Below are 19,603 nucleotides of genomic sequence, written 5' to 3' on the forward strand. Positions count from 1 at the left end.
TGAAATTAATTAGTTAATTTCAATAGTGAAATAGAATCTCTGTCTTTCACATTCTCATTCTCTCTTTCTCACTCTCCTTCATTCTTTATTTATTTATTTTATTAATCAAACTTTTATACCGCACCATCTCCCGCAGGACTCAGGGCGGTTCACAGCCATATTAAAATACAACAATATAATAAATAACAATATAAAACCAAATTAAAACTAAATATTTTAATGGCCAAATCACTAAAATGGTAGAAGCCGATTAAAAACCCATTTAAAATTTAACTAAAATATTTCTTAGGCTAGTCCAGCTCGCTGAAATAATAAAGTATTCAGTTCACGTCTGAAGGCCCGGAGGTTGGGGAGTTGTCGTAACCCCGGAGGAAGCTCGTTCCACAGGGCCGGTGCTGCCACAGAGAAGGCCCTCCCCCTGGGAGTCGCCAACCTGCATTGTTTGGTCGACGGCACCCTGAGGAGGCCCGCTCTGTGGGAGTGCACAGGTCGTTGGGAGGCAATCGGCAGCAGAAGGCGGTCTCGTAGATATCCCGGTCCTAAGCCATGGAGCGCTTTAAAGGTGGTGACCAAAACCTTGAATTGCACCCGGAAGGCCACCGGCAGCCAGTGTAGGCCGCGCAGGATGGGTGTTATGTGTGAGCAGCACGGTGCTCCCTCTATCACCCGCGCTGCCGCATTCTGGACTAGCTGGAGCCTCCTGGTGCTCTTCAAGGGGAGCCCCATGTAGAGAGCATTGCAATAGTCCAGGCGGGAAGTGATGAGGGCGTGAGTGACCGTGCGTAAGGCGTCCCGGTCAAGGAAGGGGCACAACTGGCGAATCAGGTGGACCTGATAAAATGCTCCCCTGGCGACGGCTGTCAAATGTTCCTCTAAGGACAGCTGATCGTCCAGGAGAATGCCTAAATTGCGCACTCCTCCCCTGGGGGTCAGTACTTTCCCCCCAAAAGTCAGCGATGGTGTAAGCTGACTGTACCGGGATGCCGGAACCCAAAGCCACTCTGTCTTGGAAGGGTTGAGTCGGAGCCTGTTCCTCCCCATCCAGACCTGCACGGCCTCAAGACACCGGCCCATCACCTCAACGACTTCTTTGGGGTGGTTCGGGGTGGAAATGTACAGCTGAGTATCATCAGCGTACAGATGATAATCCACCCCGAAACCACGGATAACCTCACCCAGGGGCTTCATATAGATGTTGAACAGGAGAGGCGAGAGAACAGATCCCTGAGGCACCCCACAAGTGAGGCGCCTTGGGGCCGATCTCTGCCCTCCTGCCAACACCGTCTGCGAACGGTCAGAGAGATAGGAGGAGAACCACCGATAAACGGTGCCTCCCACCCCCAATCCCTCCAACTGCCGCAGCAGGATACCATGGTCGATGGTATCAAAAGCCACAGAGAGATCTAACAGAACCAGGACAGAGAAACAACCCCTGTCCCGAGCCCTCCAGAGGTCATCCACCAATGCGACCAAAGCCGTCTCGGTGCTGTATCCGGGTCTGAAACCGGACTGGAACGGGTCCAGATAGACAGTTTCCTCCAGGTATTGAGGAAGCTGATATGCCACCACACTCTCAACAACCTTCGCCAAAAAGCGAAGGTTGGAAACTGGACAATAGTTCGCTAATACAGCTGGGTCCAGGGAGGGCTTCTTGAGGAGGGGCCTCACCACCACCTCTTTCAAGGTGGCGGGGAAAATGCCCCCCAACAAAGAAGCATTGGTAACTCCCAGGAGCCAGCCTCGTGTAACCTCCCGTGTGGCCAGTACCATCCAGGAGGGACACAGATCCAATAAACATGTGGTGGGATTCAGCCTACCCAACAACCTGTCCATGTCATCGGGAGTCACAGGATCAAACTCAGCCCAGATAACACTCTCAAGACTCGTCCCCACCATCCCACCCGGATCTATCCAATCAGTGTCCAGACCGTCCCGAATCTGAGCAATTTTATCAGACAGATACTGTACAAAATCCTCAGCACGTCCCTGTAAGGGGTCCTCCCGAGCCTCCTGCGTAAGCAGGGAGCGGGTCACCCTAAACAGGGTGGCTGGGCGATTATCTGCCGATGCGATAAGTGCGAGAAATAGTTATGTTTCGCTGCCCTGATCGCCACTAGATAGGTCTGAATATATGACCTCGCTAGTGTTCGGTCAGGTTCGGAGTGGCTGGACCTCCAAGCGCTCTCTAGGCTTCCTTTCCGGCGCTTCATCTCTCTCAGCTCCTCATTATACCAAGGAGCTGGTCAAGTTCGTCGCCAGGTCAGAGGCCACAAAGGCACGACGCGGTCTAAGGCACCAGCCGCCGCCTCCTCCCAGGCAGCCGCCAGTTCCTCGACCGAGCCGTGGGCTAAGTCCCTTGGAAATGGCCCAAGCTCTGTCAGAAACCTCTCTGGGTCCATCAGGCGCCTGGGACGGAACCATCGAACCGGTTCTGTCTCCCTGCAGTGAGGTGTAGCGGTTCGAAAGTCTAGCTGAAGGAGTAAATGATCTGACCATGACAGGGGTTGGGATATTAACTCCCCTAAATCCAGATCATTTAGCCACTGTCCTGAGACAAAAATCAAGTCCAGTGTGTTACCCCCGGTGTGGGTGGGGACATTAACTACCTGGGTCAGGTCCAAGGCCGTCATGGAAGCCATGAACTCCCGAGCTGCCGTTGACGATTAGCCCGTAAATCTCTCTCTCTCTCTTTTCACTTTCAATAGTGAAGTAGTATCTGTCTCTTACTCTCTTTCCCTCAATCTCTCTCTCTCTCTCTTTCTCTCTCTTTGATAACATCTTTGGTATTTTGTAAGATTTTGAAAGTATCTGCGGCGGCGGCTGCAGTGGTGGGAGAGTTTTGGATGGTGATGATGGTGGCAGTAGGAGAGTGGAGGGAGAGTTTTAAGGCAGTTAAAGTTTAAGTTGCCCCTTCCAGTCGGGGGTTTCTGTTTTATCCCCTGATAGTGTCGGAAGAAAAATCAGGTTCAGTTCCAAGAAAGGAATAAAATGGAGGCTGCTTAAGAAAGGAGGTTTATTGACGGGCAGAACCAACAACAGCCTGCAGTTAGACTAGACCAGAGCTGGAAGGGACCTTGGAGGTCGTCTAGTCCAGTCCCTGCTCAGGCAGGAGAACCTATATAATCTCTGACAAGTGGCTGTTCGGTCTCTTGCTAAGAACATCCATTGATGAAGCGCCCACGATTTCTGGTGGCAAGCAGTTCCACCGGTTAATTCCAACCATTAGGAAATTTCTCTTTAGTTGTAGGTTGTTTCTCTCTTTGCTTACTTTCCATTCGTTGCTTCTCGTCTTCTGGGGCTTTGGGGGATAATTTTCCCCCCTTTCTCTTCTCTGGGACTTAGCTGGATGAACGGAGGGAGTTTTGTGCCGTTTCTGTGGCGTCTGGTTATCCAGAGGCTCCGCTCCGGAGACAGTGGATCTCGACCCCACCAGAGAAACGCCCTGATTTCCCTCCCCCGATCTCCGGCCCTTCTTTCCCCTCTGGCCGGCCTTTCTCTCGGGGAGGTGTCTGGAACCCCTACCACATCTCTGACATTAATACAATCGAACGCGCCCAGAAATATTTTACTAGAAGAGTTCTTCGCTCCTCCGAAAACAACAAAATACCTTATGCCACCAGGCTTGAAATCCTGGGATTAGATAATTTAGAACTCCGCCGAGTCTGACATGACCTGTGTTTAACACACAGAATCATCTATTGCAATATCCTTCCTGCAGCTTCAATCACAATAATACAAGAGCAAACAATAGATTCAAACTTAATGTAACCGCTTCAAACTTGATTGCAGAAAATATGACTTCTGTAACAGAGTTGTTAACGCTTGGAACTCACTACCTGACTCTATAGTCTCTACTCAAAATCCCAAAATCTTCAACCAAAAAACTGTCTACTATTGACCTCACCCAGTGGTGGGATTCAGCCAGTTCGCACCACTTCGGGAGAATCGGTTGTTAACTTTCTGAGCAGCTTGGCAAATTTCTTGTTGGAAGAAATCATTAGGGCAGAGAACCGGTTGTTAAATTACTTGAATCTCACCACTGACCTCACCCCATTCCTAAGAGGACTATAAGGGGTGTGCATAGCGCGTCTATCTAGACCCGTTCCAGTCCGGCTTCCGACCCGGGTACAGCACGGAGACAGCTTTGGTCGCATTGGTGGATGATCTCTGGAGGGCCAGGGACAGGGGTTATTCCTCTGCCCTGGTCCTATTAGACCTCTCAGCGGCTTTTGATACCATCGACCATGGTATCTTGCTGCGCCGGTTGGGGGGATTGGGAGTGGGAGGCACCGTGTATCGGTGGTTCTCCTCCTATCTCTCTGACCGGTCGCAGACGGTGTTGACAGGGGGGCAGAGGTCGACCGCGAGGGACCTCACTTGTGGGGTGCCGCAGAGGTCGATCCTCTCGCCCCTTCTGTTCAATATCTACATGAAGCCGTTGGGTGAGATCATCAGTGGCTTTGGGGTGAGATACCAGCTGTATGCTGATGACACCCAGCTGTACTTTTCCACCCCAGGCCACTCCAATGAAGCTGTTGAAGTGCTGTCCCGGTGTGTGGAAGCCGTACGGGTCTGGATAGGGAGAAACAGGCTCAAGCTTAATCCCTCCAAGACGGAGTGGCTGTGGATGCCGGCATCCCGATTCAGTCAGCTGCAGCCGCGGCTGACTGTTGGAGGCGAGTTACTGGCCCCAAAGGATAGGGTGCGCAACTTAGGTGTCCTCCTGGATGATCGGCTGTCATTTGAAGATCATTTGACGGCCGTCTCCAGGGGGGCCTTCCACCAGGTTCGCCTGGTTCGGCAGTTGCGCCCCTTCCTTGATCGGGATGCCTTGTGCACAGTCACTCATGCGCTCGTTACCTCTTGCTTGGATTATTGTAATGCTCTCTACATGGGGCTCCCCTTTAGGTGCACTCGGAGGCTTCAGTTAGTCCAGAATGCAGCTGCGCGGGTGATAGAGGGAGCTACGCGTAGCTCCCATATAACACCGCTCCTGCGCAGACTGCACTGGCTACTTGTGGCCTTCCGAGTGCACTTTAAGGTTTTGGTTACTACCTTTAAAGCGCTCCATGGCTTAGGGCCTGGGTACTTACGGGACCGCCTGCTGTTACCACATGCCTCCCACCGACCCGTACGCTCTGACAGAGAGGGTCTTCTCAGGGTGCCGTCCGCCAAGCAATGTCGGCTGGCGGCCCCCAGGGGAAGGTCCTTCTCTGTGGGGGCTCCCACACTCTGGAACAAGCTTCCCCCGGGTTTACGCCAAGTACCTGACCTTCGGACATTCCGTCGCGAACTGAAGACACATCTTTTTATTCGCGCGGGGCTGGCTTGAATTGAATTTTATTAATTTTAAATTTTTATTAATTAATTTTAAATGGGGTTTTTAGTTTATTGTATATTTTTACTTCTCAGGCTAATTTTAAAATAAGTTTTTTAATTGCATTTTAAATTGTACATTGTATTATCTGTTTTATTTTTGCCTGTACACCACCCTGAGTCCTTCGGGAGAAGGGCAGTATAAAAATCAAATTAATAATAATAATAATAATAATAATAATAATAATAATAATAATAATAATAATAATAATAATAATAATAATAATAATAATAGCACAAAAGTGCCTCCCGTTCTTGTCCTATTGTTCCCTTCATTATATCAAATTAACATAGTTGTTGCATACTTTTGCTTATATATATTTTTTTCTTTTATGATATGTTGTTGTTTTATGTTGATGTTTGTATATACTGTTGTGACAAAATGACATAAATAATTTGTTGCTGGCAATCCTTATGATTTATATTGATATATTGACCATCAATTGTGTTGTAAATGTTGTACCTTGATGAACGTATCTTTTTTTTTATGTACACTGAGAGCATATGCACCAAGACAAATTCCTTGTGTGTCCAATCACACTTGGCCAATAAAAATTCTATTCTATTCTATTCTAAGTGGGTGTCTAAGGGGAGGAATCGCTTTCCTCGGACTTTTGAGCTGGGAGGGGCCATAAAGAGCTGAGGCTCCAATGGGAATTCTCCCTGCTCGAGCGTCATCGGTCTCCAGGCAGAGTCCTCTGTGATTTCATCTGAAGGAGGAGGGAGAGTTGGGGCAGAGCTGAACAAAACTGAAAGTGTTGGAGAATCCCTTAACTCTGTGTGGGGGGGTCGCAGCTCGGGGGGAGGGGTTCATGGCAGCCCTGGAGGGGACTATGGACTTCCTTTGGCCCCCCCCCCGCGCCGACCCGGCCTGGAGTTGGGCTGCGGTGGATGGCAGGAGGGGAGGCGCAACCCCCCAGCCAGGGGAAGACTTGGGGGTCTCTGAGCGGGCTGGCTTGGGGCGCCTTCACTCACACGCTCCCCTCTCTTGCCCTCGACCCCTTTCCCAAAGTCTCTCTCGGGGGGGGGGCTGTCTCAGCGATCCATGCCGAGAGGGGGGAGGGGGAGGATCTGGGACCCCAGAGCTGCCAGAGGGAATCCTTGGGATCCTCAGACTATGGAAAAAAGAGATTTCCCCCTGAGGGATCTGGGAGAAAGAGCCTTTCCTGGATTCGGCCTCTCTCAGCCGCAGCCCTTTGGCCTCCCAGCCCCTCCCCGACTGTGGGGCTGCCCCCCCCCCGGGGATCCTAACAGGCAGTGGGGCTGCGCTTCCCCTCCCGTCACCCCCATCTGAGAATAGACTCAGCCGGTGCTCCTGGCTGATTGCCCCCCCCATCTCCTCCTTAGGCAGCCCCCCCCCCACGGGAGCCCCTTTCAGGAAAGGACCAGGCGCCCCTTTGACGCTCCCTGGGGCAATTTGGGAACCTAAAAGAACATCTAGCTCACCCCTCCATGCACAGAGAGGAAAGTGCTGGCTGAGAACCGTGAAGAGGAAAGAAAGTGGGGGGGGGTCCCTTGTGGAGCTGCCATGAAACCCCCTTCAGCTGCAGCCCCTCCATACCCGAAATGATCCCCCCTCCCACTTTCTCCGCTTCTCTCTCTGCGCCGAACAATCCTTCAGGGTGACGTCACAAAGGACTCTGCCCGGAGACCGATGACGCTTAAAAGTAAAGAGAATTCCCATTGGTGGTTCCGATCGTCCAGGCCCCTCCCAACTCAAAAAGCCTCCTCCCCCTCCCAATGCAGAACCGCCGATTCCTGCGCTGGATGAGAAACGAGGAGAAGCGCTCCTCACCCAGCTGGAACCTCTTCACGGGGGGAAGGACGGGGAACGTTTCTCCTTCTCCACTTTCTGCTCTTTTCCTCGGAGAAGTTCTACAACTTTGCCACCATTTGAAGGCAAAGTGGAATCGTGAGGAACTTTCCCCCAGGAATTTGCCCTTTTTGGTTGTGGAACAAGAGTGTCCCTAAACAGAATAGGCTCCTTTTCATTATTTTTTTTATTAAGACTTGCATGGTATAAAATAGAAAATAAAGGTAGTAAGGAAATGGGAAGAAAGGGAAAGAATGGGGAGGGGTGGGGGGGAAAGGGAAAGAAATTGAATTTTAAGAAAATTAAGAGGTTTTTCAATGCACTAAAATACAAATAAAATACAAAGTGAAATTACAGTTACAGAGCATATGCACCAAGACAAATTCCTTGTGTGTCCAATCACACTTGGCCAATAAAAATTCTATTCTATTCTATTCAGTTTCAACATTTGTCTTCTACTGAACATTCTTAGGAAATTTAGTACATTTCTATAACAAAAACTGAACCTAATCAGCAAACCCCAAAGTTAGATTTCCTTTTTTCCCCCCTGCATCAAGCACAAAGTCCAGAAGTGGTTTCCAGGCTAGGTCTATTCTTTTTTATTTGATGAAGACAGGTAATTTTGCATCTCTGCAACTCTTCTTAGTACCAACCTGCCTTCCATTGAGGACCTGTATACCACATGAGTCCAAAAGAGGGCTGTGAAAATCTTTACAGACCCCTTGCATCCTGGACATAAACAGTTTCAACTCCTACCCTCAAAAAAAGACTATAGAGCAGGGGTCTCCAACCTTGGCAACTTTAAGCCTGGTCGACTTCAACTTCCTTGTTCCTTATCCTTAAAACACAGGTGTAAAACTCAAGGCGCACGGGGCCAGCCTGGAAATAGCAAGGATCTGCCTCTGGCAGCCAAAACTGGGCGGGGGGGGGGGCAATGCCATTTCGGCTGGCAGGGTGCTGCAGGAGGCCTTCCATGAAAGGCCAAGTGGGAATCTGCCAATACAACTATGGGGGTGTGTTTCCCAGATTCTGTGATTGGTCAGAGAGGTGAGTCCCAGGGAGGGGGATGTCCTTGTTTATGTGGTGCTGATCCCTTTTTATGTATTGGCTGTTGGAGGAGAGGTGTGTCTTTTTCTCCCTTCCTAGATTTACTACTGTCTTCTTCGAATGGTGTGTAAATGTGATTTATCCCTCTGTGTCTATTGAAAAAACAGAGATTATCTTTAAGGACAAGGGTGTCAAGCTGGATTTCTTTGAGGCCTGGATCAACATTGTAGTTCTCCTCTGCAGGCTGGCGGGAGAGGGAGGGGGTGAGATGGGATTGACACATCTTGCAGTACCCTGTCAGCCAAAATGGGATGCAGGGGGCCCGCATGCACCCCTGCCCATTTTCGGCCTAGACAGCCTCCTGCAGCAGTTTGCCAGCCAAAACAGGCTGCCAGAGGCACCGCGGGCCAGTCCTTTGCTATTTCCAGGCCTGCCCCATGGGCCAGATTTAAGCACCTTGCGGGCCACATCCGGCTCTCGGGAATTGAGTTTAGATCAGAGATCACCAACCTTTCGGTCCTCAGGGACCACTAAATTCATAATTTTAAATCCCGCGGACCACTAAAATGAATTTTTAAAAAAGATAAATAGTATTTAGTGCAATATAAAAAATGCAAATAATTTTTCCACAGACCGCTACTTGGTGACCACTGGTCCAGGACATGTGACCACATCTGTGTGTCTGATTGCCCACTGAGGCTCTCTGCCTGCATGTAGAACAAAGCCCCGGTTATTACGAATTGCCAAGGAAGAGAGAAACATAATTTCTGAACAGGGGGACAAATCCACCATTCTTTTACACTTTTGTTGTTGTTAGTTGCAAAGTCGGGTCTGACCCATCGCAACCCCATGGACAAGTTCCTCCAGGCTTTTACACTAGGAAATGGGATAGATTATGAATATTCTGATGAATCTCACCTTGACTTTAAGTCTTTGATTTGAGGATGCCTATAATAAACTTGATCTGTATGAAAACCTGTTTGCTAGAGTTAACGGGCCTTTTCAGGCTAATTGCAAAGTCGGGAGTGGAACAATCCTGATTGGGTCTTTTTCTCTTTTCAGCAACTCCCATCCAACCTCCTGCAGGTGAGTTTCTCCTCCATCTCATCCTCTCCTATAAGTTATTGGTGATTTTTTAGTCTTTCATTCTTTTAAAAAACAAAAAACAAAATGTGTGTGGGGTGGAAACCTCCCTTGCTTTAGAGACAACAAATTTTTGAAAATGTTTGCAGCTTTTTCTTGTAGAAGCCAGAAATTTTACATTGCAATGGAAACACACACACACACAGACACACAAATCTTGCCCAGAATTTTTTCGAGTTTTGGGAAATTGCCGAAGGGAAGGAAAGGGAAGGTGGGGGCCATTCTTTTCCATTCCTTTTATGGGCTGTGGTTCCCCCTTTTTCCTTCGTGACATTTCACACAATTTCTGGCCAAATGACTCCAGGCTCCCCTCTTTGCTGCCACCCACATCCTAGCCCCATCTTCTTTCTTCATATGAAACATCTGCAGGGAGGGGGAGGGAGATCCCCTCTCTTGATTAACCCCCTAATTAAGAGAATTAAACCCTGGAAGATGAACTGCTGGTTCTTCCCGGTTTTTTCCTTCCTGAAAGGGGTGTGGATTCTCCTTCTGTCTCTCCATGCCTATCAACCAGCCCCCTGCAGTGTGGGCCTGCCTGGTGGTGGGGGGATGAAAGGGAAGAAGAAGGGGAGGCCATTCCTGTGTTTTTCGTGCAGACCCTCTAAAATACCTTATTTAAACTGAAGGTTTCGCTTTATATTCTAGTTTTCTTCCCCATCTTTTTTCTCCTCAGCCCTCGTGACATAATTCTGCTCTCAGATGCAAAGAGATGGTTTTTTTCCCACTAGCTGATGAATTTCTGGCTTTTTTGCAACCTCTGAAAATGGAGGTTGAAGGTGGCAGGTAGGAAGGAGGGGGAGAATGGCAACCTGGATCCTCTCCTGCTGAGATCCTCCCCTAGCTTCCTTTCAGGGTCTCCTTTTCATTTGGAGGCAGAGGGAAGGGATGGAGACTGGCACAATTCTTAGATGGATTAATTGGGGTGGGGGGTGGCGGTCCTAAGTGAGCCTCCCCCAAGAGGATCCTTAAAAGGTCTGTTCCGGTTCCAAGTACTTTGCTAACAATTTCTCAGTTTTGAGAAATTGTTTTTAATAACTCTTAATTTAAAACAGGGCTCTAATCTGGTTACCACTCAGACAAAGAAAAACATTTCAGGTGTGGGCTGTTGTTGTTTTTTCATAATAAGCCCATTTGCATCTGGGAACATTAAAGATCTTTGTGGAATAGCTAAAAAGAAGGCAGTGGCTTTACAAAGTGAAAATTGTGACTATTCGTTTGAGCAAAAATGCAAATTCTGGATGAGAAAAAATATTTTAGCAAGAAAATGGATGGAGCATTTTTAAGTAAGTGGAAATTGAAAAGTTTCAAATTGGCATTTTATTGAAAACACCTTCAACTCGTATAGATTACTTTTAGTAGTTAATTCAACCTTCTGAGGTTCCTAAAATGAGGACCCAGATTTGCAAACTGCTCAGAGATAAAGTGGTAAAGCATTGTGGAGTAGAATATAAATCTAAGTGGAATTGCTATTGCTATATAGTTTCTCCTGAGTGTGGATCCTTTTATGAGAAGTAAGAGGACCATTCTGAGCAAAGGTCTTTCCACACTCCATGCATTTATACGGCTTCTCTCCTGTGTGGAGCTTTGTGTGTCTTCTAAGGCCACTACAATAAGCAAAGGTCTTTCCACACTCCATGCATTTATACAGCTTCTCTCCTGTGTGGATGATCTTATGGGAAATAAGACTATCTCTTCGAGCAAAGGTCTTTCCACACTCCATGCATTTAAATGGCTTCTCCCCTGTGTGGTTTCTATTATGGTTAGTAAGTGTACTGCTATGAGCAAAGGTCTTTCCACACTCCATGCATTTATACGGCTTCTCTCCTGTGTGGAGCTTTGTGTGTCTTCTAAGGCCACTACAATAAGCAAAGGTCTTTCCACACTCCATGCATTTATACAGCTTCTCTCCTGTGTGGATGATCTTATGGGAAATAAGACTATCTCTTCGAGCAAAGGTCTTTCCACACTCCATGCATTTATACGGCTTCTCCCCTGTGTGGTTTCTTTTATGTTTAGTAAGTATACTGCTATGAGCAAAGGTCTTTCCACACTCCATGCATTTATACGGCTTCTCTCCTGTGTGGGTCATCTTATGGGAAATAAGATTTCCTCTTTGAGCAAAGGTCTTTCCACACTCCATGCATTTATACGGCTTCTCTCCTGTGTGGATCCTTTTATGGGAAATAAGATGACCTCTTCGAGCAAAGACCTTTCCACATTCCATGCATTTATATGGCTTCTCCCCTGTGTGGTTTCTTTTATGGTTAGTAAGTGTACTGCTATCAGCAAAGGTCTTTTCACATTCCGTGCATTTAAATGATTTCTCTCCTGAATGGATCTTTTTGTTATGTCTTGTAAATCCAGTGCTCTGTGTAAACGTCTTTCCACACTCCATGCATGTTAATGGTTTCTCCCCTGTGTGAATCCTTTTATGGATAGTGAGTTGCCCGCTTATTCTAAAATATTTTCCACATTCGAAACATTTATAAGGTTTCTCTTTTGTGTCAATCGTTTTTTCAGATGTAAGTAAGTTATTTCCAAGTGAACGAATGAATGTTCCATTATAATTTTGTCCGTTATGTCTTCTTATAGCATCTTCTCCTTTGTTTTGGGTTAAATAGTTTTCATTTACTTGTACTTTAGCTTTGATTAGTTTCACACTTTTCTCAATGTATTTTTTCATTCTTTTCTTTTGTTGGGCAAGAAAGTCTTCCATTGGAGCATCGGTGGAAGACGAACTTTCCCAATTCCAATTCTTTGACTGGTTTCTCTCATGGCTTCCTAATTCCATTCGAATTCCAAACTTCTCTGTTCCATCTTTAGCATAGATCACTTGAAACCGTTCACAGAAATCTTGATTCTCCTGTCCATTATTACCTTCAAAGCAAAAGGGAAATGAAAATGATCACAAGGTTAGAGAAAAAGATCAAAGTGTAGAAAGTCAAATGAATTTCCTTCTGAGTTTCTCTGAAATTCCATTAGGTTGTATGCATGCTTACAGTGGTGTGATCTATGGTATATACTGTATATGCAAACCTCACTCGGTCAGTTTTGAGTTAAGGAACAGAATGGAATAACAAGAGTTGGAAGGGACCTTGGAGGTCTTCTAGTCCAACCCCCTGCTTAGGCAGGACCACTTCAGACAAATAGTTATCCAAAATCTTTTTAAAAACTTCCAGTGTTGGAGCATTCACATCTTTTGGAGGCAAGTTGTTCCACTGATTAATTGCTCTGTCAGGAAATTTCTCCTTAGTTCTAAATTGCTTCTCTCCTTGATTAGTTTCAACCCATTGCCTTCAGGTGCTTTGGAGAATAGCCTGACTCCGTCTCCTTTGTGGCAGTATTGGAACACTGCCATCATGTCACCCCAGTCCTTCTTTTCATTAAACTAGACATACCCAGTTCCTGCAACCGTTCTTGATGTTTTAGCCTCCAGTCCCCTAATCATCTTTGTTACTCTTGTCAACATCTTTTTTACATCGTGGCGAGCAAAACTGGATGCAGTATTCCACGTGTGGCCTTACCAAGGCATTATAAAGTGATATTAACCCTTCACGTGATCTTGATTCTATCCCTCTGTTTATGCAGCCCAGAACTCTGTTGGCTTTTTTGGGAGCTGCTGCACACGGCTGGCTCATATCTAAATGGTTCAACTACTATTGAGCAGGGTACCACGTATACTGTATCTGTAAATTTTGTTTTTCTTGCCTAAATATATTTATTACATTTATTAGGGTGGGTTAATACCAGCAGAGAACTGTGAGAAATGAAACAATTTTGAAACAATCTCCTTCTTCCCTATTGCATCTTGGAACAGCTGCTCCACGGTGTCCATCTGGCAGGTGGGACCCCCGCTCGTCCCGTTCCTTGATCCCAGCGATGAGACTTTGGAGCGAAATCCCTTCCTGAAGCCTCCCATTGAACCGGATCAGGTTCAGGCGTCAGTTCGCAGAGAAAGGAGGCCTAAAGTACTTTAGTGCGAGATCACATGAGACCAGTAGTGCAAGATCTCAGGCTACTAATCTTGCGTGATCTCACACTGCAGTACTTTAGGCCGATGTTTGTTTAAGAACTGAGGACTGCACGAGATCCAGGGCAAAAGTCTTTAAATATGAACAGGCCTTCCCTCTCTTTGCAAAGCACTTTGCCCTGGATCTCGTGCAGGCCTTGGTTAGCAGAGAACAGAGGCCTAAAGCACTGTAGTGCGAGATCACGTGAGATCAATAGTGCTAGATTTCCCACTACTGATCTTGCGTCTCTCTCATTAGATTAGGCCTCTTTTTTCTGCAAATGCAAAGGAAAGGAACTGACAGCTCGCCACATTTTCCCAATGTGGACCATAAGACGCATGTAGGTTTAGAGAAGGAAAGCAAGAAAAAAAAAATAGTTTTTGGCCTCTGCACATTCTGTTTTTGCCCTCCCTGATGCCGGAGAAGGCAAAAATGGGACACATGGTGGGTTTGGGAGGCCAAAAACAGGCCCATATTCGCTCTGTAAGATGCATAGACATTTCCAGCCACTTTTTTGCACCGAATGTTGCACCGCCTCTGCTGTCATTTGTAAGTGTGAACAACGGCCGTGGTGCGGCAACACACATAATTTCGGGACTGGGTCTCAAGGACTAGGGGGAGGGCTGGTCGTAACTTGGAACGGTCGCTAGGTGAACTGTCATAACTCGGAGATTGCCTGTACCCTAGGATTGTCTGAGTCACACTGCATGAGGCCTTTGTTCTTGAATTGGATTGGGAGAATGCTCTTCCATGGGCTGAGTGTGAAAGTTCTGTTCTCACACAATTTTGGAGGTTTCAGAGAACAAATGACAACACATTCCTCTCACATGACTTCCAGAGGACACATAAAAGCACACCTCGTCCTTTTTAGCCCCCACAGATAAATTCAAATAGAAATGGAAAAACAGAGATAAGAAATGGCAGAGAAAGTATCTAAGGAAAGAGACATTGACTCCTTCCTTCCTTGGAGTACGAGAAGGTCAGATCCTTTCCTTCTCCCTCCCAGGAGACAGTATCTGATTAGTGTTTTTTTTAATAAAAAAATAACTATAATCTGTCTCCTTGAACTCTCTGATTGGGGACTAGAGAACTCTTACCCAGAGAGACCACGTTCCTATGGTTTTCCAGCATGACTTCCGAATGCAGCGCTTTCTGGTCCGGATCCAGAAGAGACCATTCCTCCTCAGAGAAAGACACAGCCACCTCCTCGAAGGACACAAGACTCTCCTGAACATGGAAAAAAAACAGAACAGAAGGAATTGCAAGATCTGTTCATCTTCATCAATGATTTAGACAAGGGGGTTGAAGGAATTCATCAAATTTGCAGACAAGACCAAATTGACAGGAAAGCAACACTCCAGAAGAGAAGCTTGAGAAATAGAAGGATCGACAGATTGGGCCCCATCTAACAAAACGAAATCAACAGTGAGAAATGTAAGGTTCTACATTTAGGAAAGAACAACCAAATGCACTAGCATAGAATAGGTCAGTGATGGCTAACCTGTTTCTCTTTGTGTGCCAAAAATTTAAACATATGAAGAAAGGTTGCTGGAAATGGGTATGTCTAGTTTCATGAAAAGAAGGACCAGGGGATGACATGATAGCAGTGTTCCAAGAAGCAGTGGATGGAAACTGTGGAAGCGCAAGGCCAGGTACCAGTGCCTGGAGGCTCAGTGGGCTGAGATGGTCAGCCAGTTCCAGGCCATGATGCAGTCCCACTGGAACAGGAGAGAACCGACCTTCAAGTAAAGAGAATTTTTCTGACAGTGAGAACAATTAATCAGTGGACTGACTTGCCTACAGAAATTGTGGGGGTTCCAACACTGGAGGTGTTTAAAAAGAACAAAATTGGACAGCCATTTATCTGAAATGTTATAGGGCTTCCTGTCACAGCAGGGGGTTGGACTAGAACAGCGGTCACGAACAGGTGGTCCGTGGACAACTGGTGGCCCACGAGAAAATTTTGGTGGTCCGCAAAAAAATTATTTGCATTTTTTAATATTGCACTAAATCAGGGGTCCTCAAACTGCGGCCCCTGGGCTGGATACGTGCAATGAACGTTTGTGTTGCTGCGGAGAGTCTCCCCCTTCGGAATCTTTTTGTGTGGGTTGGAGGGGGGCAGAAACTCCAACTTGGGGTCTGCTTCAGCCTCCTGGTGTGCCAGGGCTTTGGCCATAGGCTGGACGGAAGTGCTGCTGGTGGCAAGGAGCCGGAGGGCCTTGTTCCAGTGGGACTGCATCATGGCCTGGAACTGGCTGACCATCTCAGCCCACTGAGCCTCCAGGCACTGGTACCTGGCCTTGCACTTCCACAGGCCAGATCCAATTTGAACTGAGCTGTTTGCTAACACTCTTTCTCGTGGTGGCTGCTTAGCTTCAACAACTGCTTCCTGCTGGGGTCCTAAGGAACGGGGAGGTGAAGAGTGGCTGCCAGGGGAGGGGTGAGTAGAGGCCGGCGAGGGGCCCCTCGATGTGACTGTCATTGAGTTGGCCCACCCACAAAGCCGGTCATTAGGCAGATCATATTAGTGGTCCACAGGATTTAAAATTATGAATTTAGTGGTGCCTGTGGTCCAAAAGATTGGAGACCCCTGGACTAGAAGACCTCCAAGATCCCTACCAACTCTGTTATTCTGTTCCATTGTTCCCAAATTTCCAAAGCAAAGATATGCACTCAATTAAATGGCTGTGCGTCACACAAGTCCTAAATTTAGGTGAGAAAACGGGCAAATCTGAAAACTGCTTTCACTGAAGAAATATCTGGGGAAGTTTTATCAAGTTCATTAATTCTGCAAAACCTTCAGTGCCTTTCAGTAAAGTAATCCCACTTCTGGATTAATTGACCTATCACTCTGTCTATCATTGATTGATCTAGTAGTCTGAGCCACTGGCTGAAAGGAAGAAAACAAAGAGAAAATTACAGGTTTTAAATGAGGGTTTATATAATGTGAGTGTTTATTTTTCATTAGCCTTGCACAATTCCAAGTCAAAGAATTACACCCCCCCCCCAAAAAAAAGTGTTTGTTGCAGTTACTGTCACTGTGATACGTTTATTCCTATTTCTTGAAAGACTTTTAAAAAATTGCTTCTTGTAAACTCAAAGTTGGAGGACTACCGAACAAAACAAAATAACCAGAGGAAGCTATGCTGGCTGACAGCAACTTAAAGCTGCTATTCTGCTTTCCATCTTGTGGAAGAACACAAAAATAACCCAGTCCAAACAAGGGGGGAAAATGGAAGGAGAAAGCACTCTGCACACCCGCTTCACTTCCTGAAGGGAGAATAGAAATCTAATAAATTTTCCCTTTCTTACTTGATTTGGAGGGTCAACCGCTGTTTGATCTCCGTCATAAAAACCAGAAACCTTCATTCTTTGTTCCTCTGTAAGGAATAAATAATTTCAAAATGCATAATTAACAAAATAGGAGGAGGTATTCTATCAAAGAGAAGAGAAAGCGAAGGGAAGACAGATGGGTAATCGGAGGATCTTCCATTACCTCCTGAGGTGTCCTGACTTTGATCTTCCCAAGGGATCCTCCTGAAAAATAGCTCCTGGGGGGGATTTGATGGGTTCTTCCTTCCCTCAGGATCTCTGATCTCCACAGTGCAGCACTTCAAATAGGAAGAAGGAAAATAAAAGCAGAATTAAGGTACATCACACGAAATAAAATGGATTCTTATATTCGGAACACAACCTCAAAACCCCCAATATCCATCAGTGACATTGAGTGAGAAAACAATGGAACAATGTCCTACAAGAATTGGAGAATTGCCAGATATTATGAACACCAAAGAAGTTTGGGAAGGAGGGGTGAAGTATTCAAAAACGCATTCTTTATTCCCTTCTGAGCTCCCTAAAGTTTCTCACCTGCAACTGGACCTGCTCCTTCTGCTCCTCCGCCTGGCTCAGGAGGAAACCTTCAGCCAGGGCCACCGCCTGGGAGCTGGTCTCTGCTCCACACTCCCGCACCCACCCCTCCATCTCTGAGGGCAGGAGAGCCAGGAGCTGCTGCAGAACCACCAGGTCCAGCATCTGGGCTTTGGTGTGCTTTTCTGGTCTCAGCCATCGCCTGCAAAACTCATGTAGTTGGCTGCAAATTCCTCGGGGACCCTCCGCCTCCCGGTATTGGATGAAGTTCCAGGGCTGAACTTCTGAAGGGAGGATGGTTTCCTCCTCCAGGATCTTCTGCCCGGTTCTAGTCCAGAGCTTCCCCCACTTCCCAGGCTGAGCAGCTGAAGGGCCTTTTCCGGCTCCCTCCTTTCCCAAAGGTTGGGTCTCCATCCTTTCTCTGTCCTGCAGAGCAACTCCAAATGGCTCCAAGGACTCTGTGGGTCTCCAGATGCCTTTTCCTTCACGGGACCATTTCTGGGGCCGCAGGACTGATCCCTGCAAGCGATTCTGCTCTTTTTTTCTCCCCCAAGAGAAAAGTTTGCCTTGCAAAGACCACAAATGGCTTCCAGTTTCTGTATCTGAGATGGGAAGAAAAATATAAAGAATTAGAAAGTGGGATTCAGCCACTGAGCGACCTTCACCCAACCTGCCCGAAGCCCCAAGCGGCTCATCCCAGCGCAGGCCAAGGTCTCCCGAGCAGGGCCGGGAAGGAGGCAGCTGGAGAGGCCCCCCCGCTTCTCTCCCCCTCCGGAGACAGGATGGGGCCCTCGGGGAGCCTGGTGCGAATCCTGCCTCCTCCTCGCCCGGCTTCTCTCCTCTCCTGTTTGGCCTCCGCAAGGCCGACCCTCCCCTCCCCGCACTCGGGCCCTTCCCCGGATCCCCAGTTCCCCCTGCAGGGAGAGGGGGGTTGAGGAGCATGGGACCCCGGAAGAGCCCCCCCGTCCTCACACGGGGCACGTCTGGATGTCACCCCCGCCAGATTCTCCCACAGCTTCTCCGCCTCCTCCGGGATCCCAGGGATTAAGGAGAGCGAGTGCGGAGTCCTAGAGAGGCCAGCGTTTGTGATGTCACTTCCTTCTCAGCCACTTCTGGAAAGTCAGATGTGACGTTCGCCCTCCAGTGGGCCAATGGGGAAGCGCCTGTGGTTCCCTTCCCTTGGCAGAGGGCGCTCCCTGGTGGATAGAATGCTCTCTAATGCTCTCTAATTGTTTCTTTATTTCTAATTGTTCTTTGTGATTCACTACGGATTTCCTACTCACGAGACCATCTGCTAAAAATTAAGGAATATTTCTTTAAGAAGCAGCTTTCTTTGAACTCACCCCTGTAATGTATCTTTAAGGTTTTTGGAGGGAAATTTGGGCGGGAAAATGCACGTTGCTGATTGGTTAAAGCTTCCCATAGAACTGTATATAAAGAGGGGTTTTGCCGGATGTTTTTTGCTGGGTTCACTATAAACTAAAGAGCTGTTGTCACTCATCTGGTCTCCTGCCTTGTTATTGCCCGAATCTAACATTGGCGACGAAGGTGGGATGTTGAGGCAGTGAGATCGGGAAAAGAGCTGAAGGAGCGGAAAAGGCGCGAACCCAGCCAGTCTCAAGGACGGAAAGTAGCGATGTCCAGCTACACGCCGCCACCGCCATTCGACCCAGCAAAGGAGAAATGGGGGTCATACATGGCTCATTTCGAGTGTTTCCTCGAAGCAAACGAACTACAAGGGGTTTCGGATAATAGGAAGCGAGCGTACTTCCTGAGCCACTGCGGTCCAGAGGTCTTCGATACCGCGGAGTCACTTTCAGAGCCAACGCCGGTACAGTCGGTACCGTGGCAAACACTGCAAACGGCACTTCGAGCGCATTACGCCCCCGTACCCTCAAAGTTCGTCCAACGGTTCGAGTTGAGGCAGAGGGTACAGCGTGAAGGTGAATCGATAAGCGTGTACATGGCGGCATTGAGAAAAGCCGCGAACCACTGTGAGTACCGAGATTTGGAGGACTCCTTACTCGAACAGCTCATTTGCGGGGTCAGAGACATCCGATTGCAAAGGTGGCTGCTGTCTAAAAGCAACCTGACCCTGGCATTAGCCTTGGACGAGGCCAGGGCTCATGAGATGTCTACCAAGGCGGCAGAAACCTTGCAAAAGCCAAATGCACCAGGGGCCGGAGCGAAAACAACACCGGTCCACAACGAGGAAGTCCAGGCCGAGTTGGAAGGTGAGGAAGAGGAAGAGGCTTTCCACACCGGGAGGCCGGAGAGAGAGGACCGGAGTGAATGTATGAGTTGCGGGGGCCAACACCAACGACAACAATGCAAATTCAAGGACGCG

General features: G+C 47.7%; 1 protein-coding gene across 1 annotated transcript; it reads right to left on the reverse strand.

The window, feature by feature from the left end:
- Positions 1 to 10,678: 10,678 nt before the first annotated feature.
- LOC131192709 (zinc finger protein 436-like) lies at positions 10,679 to 18,325 on the reverse strand. The gene is made up of 6 exons (XM_058172128.1): positions 18,229 to 18,325; positions 17,257 to 17,858; positions 16,886 to 17,000; positions 16,702 to 16,769; positions 14,487 to 14,616; positions 10,679 to 12,256 (listed from the first exon to the last, which is right to left on the reverse strand). The coding sequence occupies exons 2-6, from the start codon at positions 17,668 to 17,670 to the stop codon at positions 10,833 to 10,835; spliced, it is 2,151 nt and encodes a 716-aa protein (XP_058028111.1). The 5' UTR covers positions 17,671 to 17,858; positions 18,229 to 18,325; the 3' UTR covers positions 10,679 to 10,832.
- Between the last annotated feature and the right edge of the window lie 1,278 nt (positions 18,326 to 19,603).

Source organism: Ahaetulla prasina, chromosome 2 (assembly GCF_028640845.1).
Source record: "Ahaetulla prasina isolate Xishuangbanna chromosome 2, ASM2864084v1, whole genome shotgun sequence".
Taxonomy (NCBI): Eukaryota; Metazoa; Chordata; class Lepidosauria; order Squamata; family Colubridae; genus Ahaetulla; species Ahaetulla prasina.

Bases quoted from the DNA above. Each gene is read 5' to 3' on its own strand.
- LOC131192709 (XM_058172128.1), bottom strand. From the start codon at position 17,670: ATGGAGACCCAACCTTTGGGAAAGGAGGGAGCCGGAAAAGGCCCTTCA. The intron at 17,001-17,256 runs GTGAGAAACTTT...TCCTATTTGAAG, and splicing joins AGGAGCAGGTCCAGTTGCAG to TGCTGCACTGTGGAGATCAG. The intron at 16,770-16,885 runs GTAATGGAAGAT...TATTCCTTACAG, and splicing joins AAGTCAGGACACCTCAGGAG to AGGAACAAAGAATGAAGGTT.